Source organism: Rhinatrema bivittatum, chromosome 1 (assembly GCF_901001135.1).
Source record: "Rhinatrema bivittatum chromosome 1, aRhiBiv1.1, whole genome shotgun sequence".
Classification (NCBI taxonomy): domain Eukaryota; kingdom Metazoa; phylum Chordata; class Amphibia; order Gymnophiona; family Rhinatrematidae; genus Rhinatrema; species Rhinatrema bivittatum.
The window spans coordinates 543,859,359-543,880,861 of NC_042615.1; the positions used below are offsets into that span (position 1 = coordinate 543,859,359).

General features: G+C 43.6%; 1 protein-coding gene across 1 annotated transcript; it reads left to right on the forward strand.

Annotated features, from left to right (window-relative positions):
* Window positions 1-10,722: 10,722 nt before the first annotated feature.
* Window positions 10,723-11,628, forward strand: LOC115099130 (pollen-specific leucine-rich repeat extensin-like protein 3). The gene has a single exon (XM_029616491.1). It carries the CDS (start codon window positions 10,723-10,725, stop codon window positions 11,626-11,628), a length of 906 nt encoding a protein of 301 aa, XP_029472351.1.
* Window positions 11,629-21,503: the final 9,875 nt, after the last annotated feature.

Consider the following 21,503-nt stretch of genomic DNA (forward strand, 5'->3'; position numbering starts at 1 on the left):
TTTATCAAAGTATGGAGGGGTATAAAAAAAGGAATCTTCCTCATCAGATACTGTGATTAAGCTCGAATCTCTCTTGCTTACATGAAAACAGTAATGCCGTGCCTGGAGATATGCGAAGAACTGTGATGAGGGAATTTCACAGCGGGCCTGCAGCTGTTGAAACAAACAGATGGAGGAGGTATCTTCATCCACCCACTGATGGAGCAGGTGGAATCCTTTTGAGGCTCACTGATGAAAAACACTCCCACCCTGGCCTGGGATGAAATTGCCATTTCCTTCTAGAGAAAAAAAGGGGGAAACATGGCAGCTCCATCGAATAGCAGTGCACCACCATCTCCAAGCCTTTCTGTGTGCCTGCATCCAAAATGATGACAAGATCTGAGTATCTACTTTAGAACTAGGCATGTGAATGAGACTGAGTGGAGAAAGCAGGGTAGTCCAGTCCAATAACAAGTCATCCAAGTCCAATTTGTTGTGGCCCAATGCCCAATCTTGAATATGGCAGTAAGCTATCAAACAAAAAATAAGTAAGTAGTTAGGAAGGGGATTAGGGGTTGGGGAGGAGAGGAGAGGAGAGGAGAAATGGTAGGAAGGTTAGATAGGGGTGCAGGGAAGTGGGAGGAAACTGGGAGGAAACTGGGAAAGCCCTACTTCTGCCACCATGCATAGGCTTTTAAAATCTCCTCCCCATGCGCAGATGAGGCCCTCTGCCCGCACATGCATGTGCGGATGTTAAAATTCACCATGCATGTGCACACGGATATCATTTCTTATAACATGTGCAAGCCAACACAGGCATGCTATAAAATAGCCACATCCATGTGTGCATGCCGGGAACCACGCACACATGGATGCATACATGTGGGTCTTAAAATCGACCCCATATGATCAATTTACTCATACAATACATAAACATATTCTTTTACTGAATAATCTTTTGTCTGATTATTGAGTTTTTCTGTCCTTATAAATAATTATTGTTTTCACACTAATATATTATCTCTTAGTAACAATGATATGTTACAATTATATGAGGTGGAGTCCTGGAGAGAGAGAGAGTGACCTATAAGGGTGCTCCTTGTTAATGATATTCTTATCCAGTACTACCTGACAGTGTATGTGTGTGCTGTGCAGTGCACTGCTGAATGACTTCTTTTCCACTAAAAGCATACATTAGAAACTTAAATAGAACAAACAAGGCTGGCAGCCTTACAAGATTTTTCTTAATCTTTAATTAGTATGTTAACCTCACTGCACTGCACTAGACACTCAGACAGAGAGAGACAAAACTACTGTCTCAATCTCTAAACTATCCTCCCCTAGAAAAAGTACAGTGCCACTGCCACTGCCTCTGTTTTTCTCTTATAATGAGTGAGACCACTGCAGCAGAGATCATAAAAAACACTTTACCAGTTTTTTGAACTCAGATGGAGTTTCTCAAAAACAGAACCTTCTCTTCCAACTCCTAGAAAGGAAATAGAGACATTCTTGCACATGCTCGGACCTTTAAGTGGAAGGATGTCAGACTCACTTGATCCAGATGGTAGCTAGTTAAAAAGATACTTCACCATTATTTGTTGTTCTCCTTGGTCCCCTTGCCAATTTGTCCTGTCTCAGCTCCCAGAAAGATGTAAAGTCTCATAGTCAAGAGTTAATTGCTATAGTTACCTGCACTTGTTTATTTGTTCAGTGCTCACAGCACAGCTATAGACTTAAATGGGGAAACAAACAAATGAGATGAAAATGTTCATTTAAGATTTGTGGCACCTTCTACTTGTTTTGTGGGTCCATCAATGAAAAAAAAAGGATTCATTTGTTGCATTTTACCCATTCATTTATGATGAATGCACATTCTCTACCTGCTACCTGACTACAGAAATGTAGCCCTAGTAAGCACATCTTCATATCTCCTGCATAGCTTCCTTGTGTCTAGCTTTTTTTAATTATTATTATTTTAAGTCTTTCAGTCTAACTTGATTGATTTATTTGGTTGTTCTACATGGAAGAAACTGGATGAAATTTGATGACCACTATAATTTTAGCAAGATTCTCACTTACCATATTTCACCCAAGTCAATCAATGGAGAATGCCCCAATACATGAATAGACACTGTTTTGATTGAAGAAAATATACCTAGCTCGATGATCTTTATTAACAAAATTCAATTTAAACAGACTAAGAGGCAAATCTTTAAACTTCTGCGAGGGCGCAGATTTGTTCGCGCAACCCAGCACAAACAAATCTACGCCCGATTTTACAATATGCGCGCACTGCCACGCACATGTTATAATATCCAGGGTTGGCGCGTGCGGGGGGGTGCACAATTGTGCAACCTGTGCATGCCGAGCCGAGCAGCCTGCCTCTGTTCCCTCCGAGGCCGCTCCGATTTCAGAGCGGCCTTGGAAGAAACTTTTTTTTGGTCCCCCCCACCTTTCCCTCCCTTCCCCTATCTAACCCACCCCCCAGCCCTAACTAAATCCCCCCTACCTTATTTTGTGGAGTTATGCCTGCCTGTGGCAGGCGTAACTTGCGTGCGCCACCAGCTCCCTGCCCCAGCACAGGCCTCTGTGCTGGAGCTCTTTGCCCCACCCCCAGACTGCCATCATGCCTCTGGCCCCGCCCACGGACTGCCACCATGCCCCCGGATACGCCCCCGGCCCGCCGTCATGCCCCTTAACACGCCCCCAGCCCACCGTTGCACCCTGGACATGCCCCCGGTCAGCCCCGGGACATATGTGCGTCACGGAGCTTGCGCGCGCCACCGAGCCTATGCAAGATAGGCTCAGCACGCACAGGGGGAGCTTGGGGCAGGTTTTTGGGGGTTATGCGCATATCTTTCGAGCGTACCCCTTTGAAAATCTGCCCCTAATTGTTTACATAATTCCTATGAATGTGTTGTAGAATGTGAAATAAAACTTAACAAATCTTCCACTCCACCATAAACCTCTTCCAGTATTTGAAAGGTTAAAATAATTTGTAATTGATGAAGTGAGCTAAGAATGACAACACAATAATCTTATATATAATGTTGAAGCCTAAAATAAGCAACAGTGAATTATTTTACTAACCCTTAAATTTGCTTCCTAGGTTTATAAAAAAATATTGAGGCTAACAAGTTTTGCTGGATAGCATCAGCTTTCCTATCCAACAGTTCCCTTCCTCATGTACTACAGGAACAGCATGCTTGATTTGAGAGTTTGTAGTGCAAATAAGAAAGTGCCATTGCCAAACAATTCCAAGAATTAAATTGCAAACTTATATTTAGCCATCTTTGATATAGTAGAAACTCTCTTTTCTTAACTGAAAATTGATGTCTTGTAGCTTCAGGGTCTATAATTAGTGATTGGTCCAAATAAAGAAACAATGTGATTTCATGTCTAGACAACATGCAAATTAATATGAATGCAAGTGGGTTACAAATTCTATACCAATACAAATTAATCTGAATTAAGTTTAATCCATGGTTATTAACTGATTAAATGTGGCTGTTGGTAGCTACAGGGTGCTGACTTCCATCTGTGACTATTATTTAGAGGTACAGCTTAATCATTGATTCTGTGCTAAGACATAGCTGAAGCAAGCATCATATGCACTTCTCATGCTTGTTCAATAAATGCAGCATCTGCAGATGCAAATTTGAAATTCACATTTATGAAATATGTAGTATGCCTTCCTTGAGTTATATAATTATCTTTTTTTTAGTTGGGAACTCTGTTATTTAATGTTCCACGATGACCTTTCTGACTCTTTTCTCTGTCAGCTCCTTAACAGTGTGCAGTTTCACAAACTCAGGGAAATATGTATTGCAATTGGAAAAAAAAACAAACCCTCCTAAACCCTCAAACTTTTGTGTGTTTCTTTCCAAATTTTGTGACTTTGTTCTTAGGAAGGCAAAACTTTTGTTTAGTCCTTACTTGCATTTAACAGGAATTTTAGAGAAACAGGACAATCTGGCTTCCCCAAATTATGAAACCAAAATTCTACTGGTGCTGTACTAAATGAAATGTATGAACTGCTTCAATATAATAGATAATATTATGAAAACAAAATATCCTCTAATAATGTTCTTTTTGTTAGTTTGGCAAGAAAATATAAGTAGTGCACCTTTTCTGGCATCCAGTAATTTAAGCATTAAAATACTATTTTAGAATTGCATTATTATTCTATTTCCAGTAATGTTAATGGTATACAACATTATAATGAAGAAGTGTTGATAAAATCTTGATTAGATTATTCCCCACCTTTCATGAACACTGATGGTCATTAGATGATAATTCTACTAAGTATAAAGATTTTTTAAATATATGTGTGTATATATATATATATATATATATATATATATATATATATGTGTGTGTGTGTGTGGGTGTGTATGTGTGTGTTTCTCCCTTAACTATAAGGATATCTGTATATTATCATCATATTTTAAGAAGAAAATGGAAGTTCATTAGTATATCATAGATATAATATATATGTATTTAATAATTATAAAATATGTGACATCAAAACTGAGGTCACAGTATTATGCAGTCTCTACTCATTGCCATAATAACGGAAGCTGTCATGACAGTGGTCTGTGCCTAGTATGAAGCTCTAAACAATTCTGACAGGCTGTAGCTCATTAAGGGACACTTATTTTGTTGAAATGTCTATCAGCTCTCAGGGATGCACCAAGATGAATAGACCGAAAACAATAGACCCATTTGTCAGAGCATTAGCTTCTCTAATACATGATGAGACAATCAAGCCAAGCCGCTTTCAGCACAAAGACATAATTAATCAAATGGACAAATGGTTCAAAAATTGTTCTAGCATATTCTATAGTGGACAGGGGGTTTCCATGGAAACACTGGCATTTGCATCACAGTTAATGACCATCCTGTACAATGAAATACAAAACCCCATTAAAACATAGAAAATAATAAAATTTTAAGTTGTAAATTTGAGGAAGGACTGTAAAGTCAAGATCCAGTAGGAAAAATAATGACTGTCTTTTGTGATATCTGTATATCCTGAGAATCATGCAAGACATGTAAAGGATTTAAAAAAGGTTAATAATTTTTCCTTAATTTATATAACAATGGGAGGTGAAACTGCCATTATCAGGCCACATTGCCAAAATAGTATTATGCCTTTTATATTTTGTTATAGTTTGAAAAAGTCCTGAGGTTTTTGTGAACCTATTTTAACAAAAAAAGAAAAAAAAGACTGGGATCAGGCACTGCCTAAACATTTAGGCAATGCCTGATCCCAGACCTTTCTTTTGGTTAAAGTGTGTCATGGTAGATTTAACTAACATGTTAGAATGGAATATTTTCATAGTTTTTATTATGTTTTATAAATATAATGCAAAGAGAAATATTTGTACAGACATGACATGAGAATTGAAAAAAACAGTCACCAGGAAATAAAGCAAAAAACAAGAAAAAACATTCTCATAGAAATGTCCAAATAATAAATATAAGTGGGAAAAGAAGGAGAGAATATGAATACAATCTGCACTGTCACATAAAGAACATGGACCTTGATTTATCAAAATGTGGTAAGTACCACATGTGATAGCAAAAGGGGTGTGTTCTATGCTAATTACCTGTGTGAAGAGCTAAGTTAGTGCAAATTGTGATACCATTTTCAGATTTTGTGATAAGTGCCAGACCTGTTGTATTTCCTGCATATATGAGAGAGAGAGAGAGAGAGAGAGAGAGAGAGAGAGAGAGAGAGAGAGAGAGAGAGAGACTGGCCATAATGTCATTCCCATAGGTAGGTATTTGTATCCCTATGGTAAGCCCACCTAGTAACTCGAGGTGGGGTTTAGGTAAGAGTGTAGGGGGTTAGGGGCCACTTTGACATTCTACGTGACACGTACGAACAGAACAGTGGTCTCTTGCGAAGATTTGATGGCCTTCGGAGTGAGGAAACTCACTCCAAGATGAGATTTGGGCAGTGTTCTCTCAACCTAGCTTGATGTTACCCAGGTAGAGAGTCCATCAAGCTAGGTTGAGAGAACATTGCCCAAATCTCATCTTGGAGTGAGTTTCCTCACTCCAAAGGTCATCAAATCTTCACATTTTCGCATGCGGTAAGGGCCTATCGCATGCGTTAACAGGGCTTTTCGCATGTGATAAGCCCTTAACGCATGCGAAAACGCCTTATTGTATTTTGATAAATGACCCTCCCATGGCTATCAGAAAAGGCACTAGTATAGGCGAACCCGCTCCATGAAACAATTTAGACTATGGGCCTCATTTTCCACCCGGATCGCACATGATAAGGGATGTTAAATGTCCCTTATCGCATGCGATATCAAAATGGGGGCGGAGTCGGCCCCAGAAGAGGAGGAGTTGGGGTGTCACCGAGGCCGACTCCGCAAAGACGCCACAGACAACGAAAAGGTAAGGCCCTTTTTGCGTCCGAGTTCGCGCCCAATAGCTTCATCTTCTATGGTGGCGCTATTGGGTGCGAAACCTGCAGTGATCGCACCGTGACGGGGGGCATGCCTGTGCTAGCCGGCATGCCCCCCATTTCTGCCCCCTGCCCCTCATTCCCTAAAGTATCGCAGGCCTGCGATACTTTAGAAAATGAGGCCCTATGGCCCTTGAGATCCTAGGTTCCGGAAGGGGCATTCCCAGGTCTAGCAACAAAAGCCCTATAAGCTGATCTGGGGCAAAGAAAATGAAAGCATCAGTAATCAATTTAAGGACGCATCAGCATGGATATTGTAGGAGAAATGAGGCTCTAATACCCTGAGCCCCTTGTCTCATAGTAAGAAAAGCATTTCTCCTTTCTCAGGTGACCTTGGCCAAATCTGGTTAGATTCTAATATTTCATAACAAGGCTCAAGTCACTTTCATGCAAAAAGGAAACAAATATGTTAGTAGATCTCTCAGAAATTTGACACTAGATGACTCCAGAATTGTTATTAAATTCCAAGTGTCCAAAGTAGAATGAGGGAAACCCATTGAGCCAACATGAGATTTGTAAGGGAAGGCATTATTTCTATTAAAAACTGTAATTTGATCTTCTGGAAACTTCATGACTTTGACCATATTTTTTTTTAAGGTAGTTCAAGGAAATTCACCCATTACTTTGGGAAAGTTGGTTAACCTAAGATTCAAATGTCTGAGTCAGTTCTCCATTTTCTCCATTCTCCTATTAAGAAAACCTCGCTCACAGATTATCACTGCATTTACAGCCTGCACTTCTTGTAAGTTCTTCCCCAGGGTTTGAAGTATCCCAGCATGTTCAATCAGAATGCGCTGATGATCCTGGACTACAAAATTTAACCTCTGAAAAACAGTCTCAACCTTACTTGAATGTTCCATCACTGACTAGGACAAGTTTTCCATCAGGTCCCACAGGGCATTCAGGGTCACAGTGGCTGGTTTAGAAGATATCACAAAAGCCCGAAGGGGAGAAAACTCACCCACAGCTTGAGTTGGCAGTGATGTTGAAATTTTCACTGGTACCATGTCCAAAACAGGAATATCTCCACACATCTCCATACCACTCACCTGTAGAGAGGGGGACATAATCACAAAAGCAGGAGAGATGACGGCAGCTCCCTTTATACAGCATCATCCCCATGTGCCAAAGCTATCATCGTGTCTTAAAGCTGAGCCAATAGCAGTTGTGTTGTGAAGTCAGGCGGGCTAAGTGTAACTTCCTGAGGCGAAAGCAGAGCTCCTCCCTCTGCTACACAAATAGGGCTAGAAGCCCGTGAAAAAGGGGCAGGCGACGCAAATTCTGTAAAGGTCCGCTGATCAAGAGGGAGTGAAATGACAGAGGGATACACCCTCACCCTTCCTTTCTTTTTCTGAGGCATACCAACAAAAAAGAAAAAACAGGTAAGGAAACCAGGAAATATGAAGAGCTGCAGATAGTCACGTCAGTCTACACCACTATCGTGGCTTCCCGGCAAGATGACTTGTATTGGTTTATTTTCTTATACTGTTGAAATTCAATAATTAACACTCATTTTTCTTTTAATATAAATTAATGCAAAAAAGTTAGAAATAGCTTTATTACTAATAAATATTACTAATAAATATCAGTGAAACTGTTGTGTCCGTCCTTTACCCTTTTCCTCCTCCATTGGAAGAATGGCTGCCTCCAATGCTGTTTGCCGAAACCCTCAGCGTCTCTGAGCCAGCATGGGTGTCCCCTTCCGCCATGCTTCTTCCTGAGGCCTCCTAGGACTCTCGCGCGCACACTGCCTACGTTTTTGATTACGTCAAGGCGGGAACCTCAGGGGCGGCCCCACCACATGACGTCAGTACCTCTGGGTAGTTAAACCTCCACTCCACTCCAATTGAACAAGTTAGCAAGGACTTCGGTTTTGCTACTCTGACCACTTCTAAGCTGCTCGCTTGGATTCCTCGCTACCCTCCAGGGTATCTCGCTACTACAGAAGTTCTGAGTACCCACTTCTCGGGGGACTCTCGCTTCTACTCACCCTCTGGAGTTAATCTGCCTAACCTTAAGGACACCCACTTCTCTGGGGTCCTGTCTGCTCTCTTTCAGGAACTCTCAGCTCTCCTAGGTACTTGTCCTCGAGGGCCTATTCTGCTCAGGGTATCCTGCACCTTGGACCTCGGGTCCCTCTCTTCACTCAACTACCGAAGGAAGTTATCAGCATTGCTACTCTGTGGGTATCACTACGCTCCAGCTCTCCTCATTCCACCCTTCAGGTTCACTTCCTATCCCGTGCTGCAGAACACTACCGGACCTTTGCTACATCTGGGTGAGACCATCATCTACAGAGGCTGTCTGAGCTTACTGTGATATCGCTGGATTACAGCACTGCCCGTTCCTTGGGTGAGATTCTGTTCTTCAGCTGCAGTATAATAAAGCTTTCTCTCCTCAATGTCTGCTTACTAAGAGTCTAGCCAATCATTGTGGTTCCCCACAGGGCCCCTCCCCAAGGGAGGAGTCATTGCCACTTCGACCAAGAGTCCACAATATGCCACAAACCCAACAGCTTGCTAACTTCATGAACTCGGCTCAGCTTGCAGCCTTGCAGGCCATTCCTGGCCTAGCCCAGCGGATCACTGAGCAACTGTCCGTTCCTTGGGTGAGATTCTATTCTTCAGCTGCAGTATAATAAAGCTTTCTCTCCTCAGTGTCTGCTTACTAAGAGTCTAGCCAATCGTATTTCCCCACGGGGCCCTTCCCCATGGGAGGAGTCATCGCCACTTCGACCAAGAGTCCACAATATGCCACAAACCCAACAGAAACAGTAATGCATAATACTGTTAGCCCTGCCCCGGATCACCCATAGACTACCCTATTTTTATATGCAAATATAGGGGTAGGTTTTCAAAGGGTTACTCTCGTAACGTATGCATGTAACCCCTGAAAACCTACCCCAAAACCCCCCTGCATGCGCCGAGCCTATTTTGCATAGGCTTGGAGGCACGCGCAAGCCCTGGGACGCGCGTAAGTCCTGGGGCTTTACTGGGGGGCGTGTTGTGGCGGCGTGCCATCCGGGGGTGTTCTGGGGGCATGGCCGCAGGCGTGGTTCCGGTCCGGGGGCGTTCTGGGGGCATGGCCGCGGCCTCTGCATCAGCCCCCGGACCGGAACCTGGCGCGCCGGCAGCCGGCCCGCGTGCGTGGGTTACGCCTGCCTCGAGCAGGCGTAACTTTGGTAATAACGGTAGGGGGGTGTAGATAGGGCTGGGGGGGGTGGGTTAGGGAGGGGAAGGTGTGGGGAGGCGGAAGGAAAGTTCCCTCCGAGGCCGCTCCGATTTCGCCCTGCCCTCGGAGGGAACGGGCAGCGCGCGCAGAGCTCGGCACGCGCAAGGTGCACAAATGTGCACCCCCTTACGCGCGCCGACCCCAGATTGTATAAGATATGTGCGGCAATGCGCGTATCTTATAAAATCCGGCGTTCTTTTGTTTGTGCCTGGTGCGCGAACAAAAGTACGCGCTCGCGCTTTTTTAATAAAATATACCCCATACTGTATATGTGTATGAAAGTCAAGATAGGCATGTATTTTCAACTTCTACACAATACAGAATATGTAAATAGAGGCTACTTATGCACGTATATGCACACACGTTTTGAAAATTCACCTTTAAGTGTATGCATTTAGCAGAATGTCAGTGAGGAAAGATTAAGGGCAAAAAGTACATTCTTCTAATTAAAGCATGTAAAAACAGGTTTTTAGTAAGAAATATTGCCATGTATTTGGATAAAATATGTAGTAAAAGAGGAGCACTGTGATACCAGCAGAAAGCCTTATAAACACAACTTTCACAAAATATGAATTCCTTGTGATAGCTCTAATCCTAAACTATGATATTATATATTTATATATTTCTATATTGTGTTTTTATTGTGTTATGACTCAAAGTTGTAAGGTGGTTTAGAACATGTTTTCTCAAAACAGGATCTCAAGATGCTTTACAGATACATTGCTTCACAAATGTCCAGAGTCACCACAACCTGGGTGCCAGCTCTGCTTGATAGTTTGCATACAGGAGAAGGTACAATGCAATTAATATTATTACCCAGCTCCAGCTGTTTAAAAGCTAGAGATGTGATCCAAGCTAGCATCCGAGTGAGGATGCAATGTGAATGTGGCTCCGGTTTTGAGTTTTACCTTTTGCAGTTTTCCTGCTTTATTTCTATGGTGAAACGAAAGGGAAAGCTGCAAGGAGGTCCCTCCTCCCCCTCCTCCCCTCCTCCCCCTCCTCCCCCTCCTCACCTGCAGAGCTTCTCCATGCATCAGCCAGTGATTCCGGAGCACTTCTGGTCCCCTCCTCCCCCTCCTCACCTGCAGAGCTTCTCCATGCATCAGCCAGTGATTACGGAGCACTTCTGGTCCCCTCCTCCCCCTCCTCACCTGCAGAGCTTCTCCATGCATCAGCCAGTGATTCCGGAGCACTTCTGGTCCCCTCCTCCCCCTCACCTGCAGAGCTTCTCCATGCATCAGCCAGTGATTCCGGAGCACTTCTGGTCCCCTCCTCCCCCTCCTCACCTGCAGAGCTTCTCCATGCATCAGCCAGTGATTCCGGAGCACTTCTGGTCCCCTCCTCCCCCTCCTCACCTGCAGAGCTTCTCCATGCATCAGCCAGTGATTCCGGAGCACTTCTGGTCCCCTACTCCCCCTCACCTGCAGAGCTTCTCCATGCATCAGCCAGTGATTCCGGAGCACTTCTGGTCCCCTCCTCCCCCTCACCTGCAGAGCTTCTCCATGCATCAGCCAGTGATTACGGAGCACTTCTGGTCCCCTCCTCCCCCTCCTCACCTGCAGAGCTTCTCCATGCATCAGCCAGTGATTCCGGAGCACTTCTGGTCCCCTCCTCCCCCTCACCTGCAGAGCTTCTCCATGCATCAGCCAGTGATTACGGAGCACTTCTGGTCCCCTCCTCCCCCTCCTCACCTGCAGAGCTTCTCCATGCATCAGCCAGTGATTCCGGAGCACTTCTGGTCCCCTCCTCCCCCTCACCTGCAGAGCTTCTCCATGCATCAGCCAGTGATTCCGGAGCACTTCTGGTCCCCTCCTCCCCCTCACCTGCAGAGCTTCTCCATGCATCAGCCAGTGATTCCGGAGCACTTCTTGTCTTCTTTGCCCAGGCCTGGGGTGACCTTCAGAGTCACTATGGATCAGGGAGCATCACAATAGCTTGAAGATAGTATCAGCATCTCACTGAGCCTGGAAGATGGAGCTCCTCCTTCTCCCGTGCTCTCGATGGTGGCCCTGCTGGCTGCTGGAGTGACCCAGACATGTAGTATTCTAGCTACTGTCAAAAGGGGCCAACGGCGGTGTCAGACAGAGCTATAGACATCATCGGATGAGGCTGTGCTGGAGTACTTCAGAGAGAATGAAATGCTGAAAAGGCTCTTGGAGAGGTAGGAAGTTGATGTTTCTAGAGTTGTGCCCTTAAGAGTTCAATCTAGGGCCTTTGTTGTTATTCCAGTTATAAGCCTTCCCAATTCTAAACCCTCTCCTATCACCCAGGAGAGCATATGGAACATTTTTTCTTCCGTGGAATAGTATTTGTACTCTCTTACCTCATCTATGAATAGTTTTTCAACACAAATACAAGCACAGGAGTCGGCAATCCTGGGACATTCAGAGAAGATCATATCGCAGGAAGTGGATATGGGGAAAACTATCTACAATGCAAAGTATTTTGGTCTAAGTCAAAAGTGCAGTACATCGTGGGTTAGAGGTCTTGGAAAATTCAATGAGATCTGCAAACCTTCTTGTACTTAACTTTCCCATTGTCTCTATGATCTCTCCTGCAGAACTTTTTAAGTCTTACATGCAAGAAGTTTTGAGACTATCACAATCTGATACCTTTTTGGATCTTAAGGTTCTTCTGGCATAGAAGCCAGACAAGAAGTCCTTTATTGAGGATGCAATTAGCTTGGATATCTCTGCAATTTTGGAATCCACAGTTGTAGATCAAGATCATAGGGCTAAACTTTTAGTATCATTTGCCTCTGTTCAAGATCATCTATTTATTTATTTATGTAAGAACTTTTCTATACTGGTATTCCAGGGTAGATCATATCGGTTTACAGATAACTTAACGTATTACAATAAACAAGGATGGGGGGATGAAGAAAGAACAACAAATTGGATTACAGATAATTTAACATATTTACTTCATAACGGTTTACAGATAACTTAATGTATTCCAATAAACAGGGTAGGGGAGGGGAGAGCGAAAATTCATGACTTGATCTTTTGCCTGTATTTTCATGCAAGACATTTTTTTTATGGGTTGTAGTATTGTTATGCAGAAGGGAATTTTTGAATATTTATTTATTTTATTTAAAGCTTTTTTTTTTTTTAATATACACCAGGAAATGTTGGTTTTGAGGGCTCATTTTTTCTACATTTTCCATGTAAATGTATGATTGTTTTTCCAAATGAAAAATTTATCTTTTTTGACCCTATGCATCTTCACTCATTTATTAATGCTTGAGCCCCTAATATTGGATGAGGTGTTTCAGGAAGGATTTATTTAGTTTCTTTTTGGCTTAATTTATAATGGTATGTAGAAGAGGAACCGCCATATCCTCTATCGACAGTTTTCCTTATTTTATGTTTGTTGTTTTTTCTTCTGTATTTTCTCTCCCAGTTTCTGTGTCCTCTACTATGTCAAATGCTGTTTTCTGTTGCAAGTTTATTCTTGTAATTTATTTTGTAAAATAATAAATAGATATTAAATAAAAAATAACTAGAGATGTGCATGCAATTTTGTTGTTTTATTTGGACTTCTTTGTTTCTTCAAATAGTACATGCTAATTTCAAACAGTGTGTGCTGTTTGCAATTAGTTTGCACTAATTGCAGATAGCAGAGGTATTTTTAATTTGTTTTGGATTTAACAAAATGAAACAAAAATGGCTTCATTTGGGGCTGGATTTACTAATACCACCAAGCTTTCTGAATCCCGTGGTAACGGAGGGGAGGTTCTGCGATAGCCGGCAGCGATCGCACCTCCGCGGTGCGATCGCTGCCGGTGTCACGCCAAATAACTATACCATAAAAGGTGTAGTTATTCGGAGAGAAACTGGCAGCGAAAACTCAGTGTACCTTTCGCTGTCGGCTAAGTCTTCGGAGCATCAGCCCCAGTGCCGCCCCGACTCCTTCTCTTCCGGGGCTGACGCTGCCCCGACTCCTCCCCGATCTTGGTATCACACACGATAAGGGAATTTTCGCGAGCAAAATGTCCCTTATCGCGTGCGATCCTCTTGGAAAATGACCCCCTTGGTTTGGAATGCATACTCATTTTAAATGAATTCACATCCCTATTAAAAATTAAAGTACAAGATAAAGGGATTAGGCTGATCACATAGGTCACATAATGCTTGATTCACTAATGGCCTGATTTTAAAAGGGTCACGCACGTAAAAACCAAGAGTCACGCTTGTGGCTGGGCCTTGCGCACTGCACGCATTTTAGAACAGACCTGGCTATGCATGTAACCCTTGTTATGCACAGAAGTGTCGGGCCCTGCTGCTGGTGCATGGAACTTACTACTGCTCAAAGGACTAGGTAAGTTAAAAAATAAATAAAAAATATTGGTTAGGGTAGGTTTAAGGGTTGTGGAGAAGAGGGGAAGAAGGGAAGAGGTTGGAAAGGTAGGGTTAAGGGTAAGAAAGTTCCCACCCAGTCCACAGACTGGGAGGGAACTGGGGGAGGCTCGATTGCATTGCCACGCATATTTTTCTAAAATCCCACATTCCTGCGGCCAGCCGCCCACACATGCACACGCGAAAATGAAAATCTGGTGCGCATGTGTGTGCGGGACAGGTATTTTATAACATGCGCGCGCCGACGCATGCATGTTATAAAATAGACGCATCCATGTGCACACGCCAGGAACCGTGTGCACATTGACACGCGCGCTTATTTTTTAAAATCTACCTTTAAGCTATTTTTCTACCATAGATTGGGAGAAAATCCTTACTGAATCAGACTCATAGAAAAATCAGGATCTCAAAAATTTCATGAGTTTACTTGATTGGCTGACCTAATCACTGGCTGCCTTTTATAAATAGTTTGTTTACTGTTAAATGTTTAAATTATTTAGAGGTCGATATTCAGCGCTACTTAGCCGGATATGTTTGAACTTATCCGGATAAGTGGCAGCATCTGAATATCTGGCCATGTTCAGCGGACACTACTTAGCTGGATAACTAAGCCGTGGGAGGGATGGGAGATAACGGGGAGGAGCTACTTATCCAGCTAACTTAGGACAGATTCATTAAGGCTTTTCTCCCTTCAGTGAATCATATCCTTAGCTGGATAAGTGGCTGAGTTAACCAGATAAGGTAGACCTGCTATTGAACAAATCTAACATTAGAAGAATAAACTTATATGGCTAACTAAAATATATTTGGGTATATTCAATGGCATGGCTGTCCTGCGGACTAGTTAGCTGGCTACATTTAGCCAGCTAACTTTCCTAGCTGACTATCTTTTGAATATCTACTAGGGGTGTGCATTCGTTTTGAACTTAAATGGAAAACGCAACTTATTTTTTTTTTTTAACTTAAAAAAAAGATGAGGCTTAAACGATCGGATTTCCAACTTATTCAACATAGCTATGTTGAATACGTTGGAAATCGCGATTGTTGATCTAAATAAAAATTTAAACCCCTCACCCTCCTTAATCCCCCCCCCCAAGACTTACCAAAGCTGGCCAAAAGTTCCGTGAGGGTCCGGGAGCGGACGCGTGGGGAATCACGTGACGCCGCGTCACTCTGACGTGGCGCCGACGTCACGTGATTCCCCTCGGGTTCGCTCCCGGACCCCTCATTGGGCCCAAAAGGCACTTTTGGCCAGCTTGCTGGGGGGTCAGGAGGCCCCCCCAAGCTGGCCAAAAGTGCCTTTTGAGCCCAACGAGGGGTCCGGGAGCAAACCCGAGGGGAATCACGTGACGCCGCGTCACTCTGACGTGGCGCCGACGTCACGTGATTCCCCTCGGGTTCGCTCCCGGAACCCTCGTTGGGCCCAAAAGGCACTTTTGGCCAGCTTGGGGGGGTCAGGAGGCCCCCCCAAGCTCACTCCGACGTGACGCCGACGTCACGTGCTCCTTGCAAAGGAGTTCAGGAATGGCGTCCTGACCCCGCTGGACCACCAGGGAGTTTTGGTAAGTCTTGGGGGGGGGGGGGGGATTAAGGCGGGTGAGGGGTTTAAATTTTTATTTGCACATATGGACATAGACTCAACTTATGGAATTCTCCATATGTCCATATTGACCGCAAATGGGACCCCCTTTCGACTTATGGACTTATGAACTTAAACTTTTGGTCTGCACATCCCTAATATCTACCTCTTAAATTTATTTTATTTTCTCACTTAATTTATGAAAGGTTGTTGTGTTTTTTGCAGCCTGCATATTTATATATGAGTGTTTATGCCATTCTGTTGGATCTATGTATTAAAGCTTAGTGTGCATATTAAACGAGTCTCAAAAGATGTTAGCATGTATATGTATGTATATAAAGGATGATCACATGAAAAATAGAATGTGATCATCCTTCTCATGCTATTTAGTGTACACTCACAAATGCCAGATTTTTAACATCTGCCTCAGACCAGGTGTTAATTTTTTTTAGCTCACATATTATTGGAAGGGCTCAGGTAACTGCATGCATTGGGGGGTTACAAATGGAAGAGACAGGGGTGCTACAACAGTATTCATTTATTTATATTTGATATTCCACGTTTCCCTGGCCCTCAGGTTTGATTGAAAAAACAATCCATAAAACCAAAGTAAATCATATCAGCTATCATAATCGCCCAGAGCTTAGAAGGCCTGTGCGCGCAAATCCGGGACAGATGCCAGCCAGGACAGCAGCCATTAGCTACTGTCCCCGAGAAGCGTGTGCTGGCAGCTGGCCGGCGTGCGTAAATTACTTCTGCTCCCGAGGAGCAGCAAGTAATCAAATAAAATTCAGGGCAGGTAGGTTAGTTTTAGGGGGTAGGGAGGAGAGGGGAAGGGGAAGGAATGTAAGGCAGGGGGTTAGGGAATTTTTCCTTAATTGGAGTGGACTGGGAGGGAACTGGGGAAGACCCGATTGCATCGCCACGCGAAGTTTGCAAAAGTATGACCTCCCCCTGCGCGTGCCGCAAGCACATGCGTGCGCAGATTATAAAATCCGGCGCCCATGGATGAGCGTGCGCACATTATAAAATCTACACTAATATATATAAACAAAATATAACAGCCTATTCTTTAGTTCTTTTTCACAATTTCTAATGCTGTTCAAAATTCCCCTATTAGTTGTAAGTGATAAGTGAAACGCCTGGATACAGAGCCACAATTTCACTTGTTTACGGGATCACAGATAGCTACTCTCTTTTCCAATCTCATGTGGCAATTCATTTCAGATAACTAGTGCATTACAGCTGAAAGCTGAGTTCTCATGTTTACCAGCCAAGCCCTCTGTCACAGAAAAATTCAAGTTTGAAGATTTTAACTATCATGAAGCTTGATACCTTCCAATAGCTTTGACTGGTAAGGGAAATGTGGATTGTGGAGTACAGGAGGAGGAGAGAGCAACACAGAGAGAGAAAGAGAGAGAATAAGGTGACAGGAGAGTCAGAAACACACTTCAACGCTTAAAAAAATAATTGTGTATTTATTTACACAACATAAATGGAATTTCCAAGAAACAAGTTCAGAGAAGATAATGATTCATTAGAACATAATTGCCATACTGGGTCAGACAAAGGATCCATCAAGTCTAGTGTCCTGAATCTTTTTTTTTTTTAATTCTTTATTTATGAATTTTTCAATACTTTCCAAGAATTATAATCTTGAAATTCGAAAAAGAGAAAAGTAAGGAAAAGTTACATTAATACAATGTCAACCAAATAAATAAATGTATAACTTTACTCCATAAGTCCACTATAGCGGATCCAATACTTAAAACAATAAAACCAAATAGTTAAAGAAAAACATAAGAAATTGCAATGCTGGGTCAGACCAAGGGTCCATCAAGCCCAGCATCCTGTTTCCAACAGAGGCCAAACCAGGCCACAAGAACCTGGCAATTACTCAAACACTAAGAAGATCCCATGCTACTGATGCAATTAATAGCAGTGGGGCAGATTTTTAAAAAGTATGCGAGCACGTACTTTTGTTTGCGCACCCGGTGCAAAGAAGAGGGTCAGCGCATGCAAGGCTGCGCAAAATCGGCAGCCAATGCGCGCCGAGCCGCGCAGCCTGCCTACATTCCCTCTGAGGCCGCTCTGAAATCGGAACGGCCTCGGAGGGAACTTTCTTTCCGACACCCCCCACTTTCCCTTTTCTTCCCCTAACTAACCCGCCCCCGGCCCTAACTATTTCTCCCCCCCCCCCTATCTTTATTGCAAAAGTTACGCCTGCCTGAGGCTGGTCCGGAGGCCGTGGACACGCCCCTGGGCCGTACCATGGCTGTGGCCCCGCCCCCGATGATGCTCCGGCCGCGACACACCCCCGATACGCCCCCCAGGAAATCCCCGGGACTTACGCACGTCCCGGGGCTTTACGCGCGCCGGCAGCCTATGCAGCATAGACTCGGCATGCGCAGGGGGAGATTGGGGCAGGTTTTTGGAGGGTACGCGTATATATTATGCGCGTACCCTTTTGAAAATCTGCCCCAGTGGCTATTCCCTAAGTAAACTTGATTAATGGACTTCTCCTCCAAGAACTTATCCAAACCTTTTTTGAACCCAGCTACACTAACTGCACTAACCACATCCACTGGCAACAAATTCCAGAGCTTTATTGTGCGTTGAGTAAAAAAGAATTTTCTCCGATTAGTCTTAAATGTGCTACTTGCTAACTTCATGGAATGCCCCCTAGTCCTTCTATTATTCAAAAGTGTAAATAACCGATTCACATCTACTTGTTCAAGACCTCTCATGATCTTAAAGACCTCTATCATATTCCCCTCAGCCATCTCTTCTCCAAGCTGAACAGCCCTAACTTCTTCAGCCTTTCCTCATAGGGGAGCTGTTCCATCCCCTTTATCATTTTGGTTGCCCTTCTCTGTACCTTCTCCATCGCAACTATATCTTTTTTGAGATTCAGCAACCAGAATTGTACACAGTATTCAAGGTGCGGTCTCACCATGGAGCGATATAAAGGCATTATGACATTTTACGTTTTATTAACCATTCCCTTTCTAATAATTCCTAACATTCTGTTTGCTTTTTTGACTGCTGCAGCATACTGAGCCAAAGATTTTAAAGTATTATCCACTAGAGATGTGAATCGTGTGATCGATCGTCTTAACGATCGATTTTGGCTGGGGGGGGGAGGGAATCTGATCGTCGCGGTTTTGTTTTTTTTTAAATCGTTTTAAATCGTAAATCGGGGGAGGGCGGGAAAACCGGCACACTAAAACAACCCTAAAACCCACCCCAACCCTTTAAAATATATCCCCCACCCTCCCGAACCCCCCCCAAAATGTTTTAAATTACCTGGGGTCCAGTGGGGGGGTCCCGGTGTGATCTTCCACTCTCGGGCCACGGCTGCATTAATAGAAATGGCGCCGGTGCTACCTTTGCCCTGTCCAGGGCAAAGGTAGCGCCGGCGCCATTTTGTTTCCTGTCCCCTGACGTCACGAGCACAGGAGATCGCTCCTGGACCCCCGCTGGACTCCCAGGGACTTTTGGCCAGCTTGGGGGAGCCTCCTGACCCCCACAAGACTTGCCAAAAGTCCAGCGGAGGTCCGGGAGTGACCTCCTGCACTCGGGCCGTATTGCCGTATTGCAAAATGGCGCCGGCCATACGGCGGGCGCCATTTTGCAATACGACAATACAGCCATACGGCCGGCGCCATTTTACAATATGGCCCTAGTGCATGAGGTCGCTCCCGGACCCCCGCTGGACTTTTGGCAAGTCTTGTGGGGGTCAGGAGGCCCCCCCAAGCTGGACAAAAGTCCCTGGGGGTCCAGCGGGGGTCCGGGAGCGAACTCCTGCGCTCGTGACGTCGGGGGACAGGAACCAAAATGGCGCCGGCGCTACCTTTGCCCTGTCATATGACAGGGCAAAAGTAGCGCCGGCGCCATTTCTATTAACGCAGCCGTGGCCCGAGAGTGGAAGATTACACCGGGACCCCCCACTGGACCCCAGGTAATTTAAAACATTTTGGGGGGGTTCGGGAGGGTGGGGGATTTATTTTAAAGAGTCGGGGTGGGTTTTAGGGTTGTTTTAGTGTGCCGGTTTTCCCACCCTCCCCCTTCCCCTCCCCCTCCCCCGATTTACGATTTTTGACGATAAATCGGGGGAATTCCTATTGTATCATGCCTCTAACGATTTTTGACGATTTAAAATATATCGGACGATATTTTAAATCGTCAAAAAACGATTCACATCCCTATTATCCACTATGATGCCTAGATCTTTTTCTGGCTGGTAGCTCCTAATATCGAACCTAACATCGTGTAACTACAGCAAGAGTTATTTTTCCCTATATGCAACACCATGCACTTGTCCACATTAAGTTTCATCTGCCATTTGGATGCCCAATCTTCCAGTCTTGCAAGGTCCTCCTGTAATGTATCACAATCCGCTTGTGATTTAACTACTCTGAATAATTTTGTATCATCCGCAAATTTGATAACCTCACTCGTCATATTCCTTTCCAGATCATTTATATAGATATTGAAAAGCACCGGTCCACAGATCCCTGAGGCACTCCACTGTTTACCCTTTTCCACCGACAAAATTGACCATTTAATCCTACTCTCTGTTTCCTGTCTTTTAACCAGTTTGTAATCCATGAAGGAGATCGCCTCCTATCCCATGACTTTTTAATTTTCTTAGAAGCCACTCATGAGGGACTTTGTCAAACGCTTTCTGAAAATCCAAATACACTACATCTACTGGATCACCTTTATCCACATGTTTATTAACCTCTTCAAAAAAATGAAGCAGATTTGTTAGGCAAGACTTCCCTTGGGTAAATCCATGTTGACTGTGTTCCATTAAACCATGTCTTTCTATATGCTCTATGATTTTGATCTTGAGAATAGTTTCCACTATTTTTCCCGGCACTGAAGTCAGCGGCCCTTTTAAAATCAGGTCGTTATTGAATCAAGCATTATGTGACCTATGTGATCAGCCTAATCCTTTTATCTTGTACTTTAATTTTTAATAGGGATGTGAATTCATTCAAAATGAGTATGCATTCCAAACCAAATGAAGCCATTTTTGTTTCATTTTGTCAAATCCAAAACAAATTAAATACCGGGTCTATAGTTATCCGGGTCTATATTTTACCGGGTCTATATTTATCCGGATTGCCCCCTTGAGCCTTTTTTAAATATTGGGGTTATATTGGCCACCTTCCAGTCTTCAGATACAAAGGATAATTTTAATGATAGGTTACAAATTTTAACTAATAGATCAGAAATTTCATTTTTTAGTTCCTTCAGTACCCTAGGATGCATTCCATCTGGTCCAGGTGATTTGCTACTCTTTAGTTTGTCAATCTGTCCTACTACATCTTCCAGGTTCACAGTGATTTCGTTCAGTTCGTCTGACTCATCACCCCTGAAAACCATCTCCGGAACTGGTATCTCCCCAACATCCTCATTAGTAAACACGGAAGCAAAGAATTCATTTAGTCTTTCTGAAATGGCTTTCTCTTCCCTAAGATCCCCTTTAACCTCTCGGTCATCTAATGGTCCAACCGACTCCCTCACAGGTTTCTTGCTTTGGATATATTTTAAAAAGTTTTTATTATGAGTTTTTGCCTCTATGGCCAACTTCATTTCAAATTCTCTCTTCGCCTGTCTTATCGATGTTTTACACTTAACTTGAAAATGCTTATGTTTTTTTCTATTTTCTTCAGATGGATCCTTCTTCCAATTTTTGAAGGATGTTTTTTTGGCTAAAATAGCTTCTTTCACCTTACCTTTTAACTATGACGGTAATCGTTTTGCCTTCCTTCCACCTTTCTTAATGTGTGGAATACATATGGACTGCGCCTCTAGGATTGTATTTTTAAACAATGCCCATGCCTGTTGAACACTTTTAACC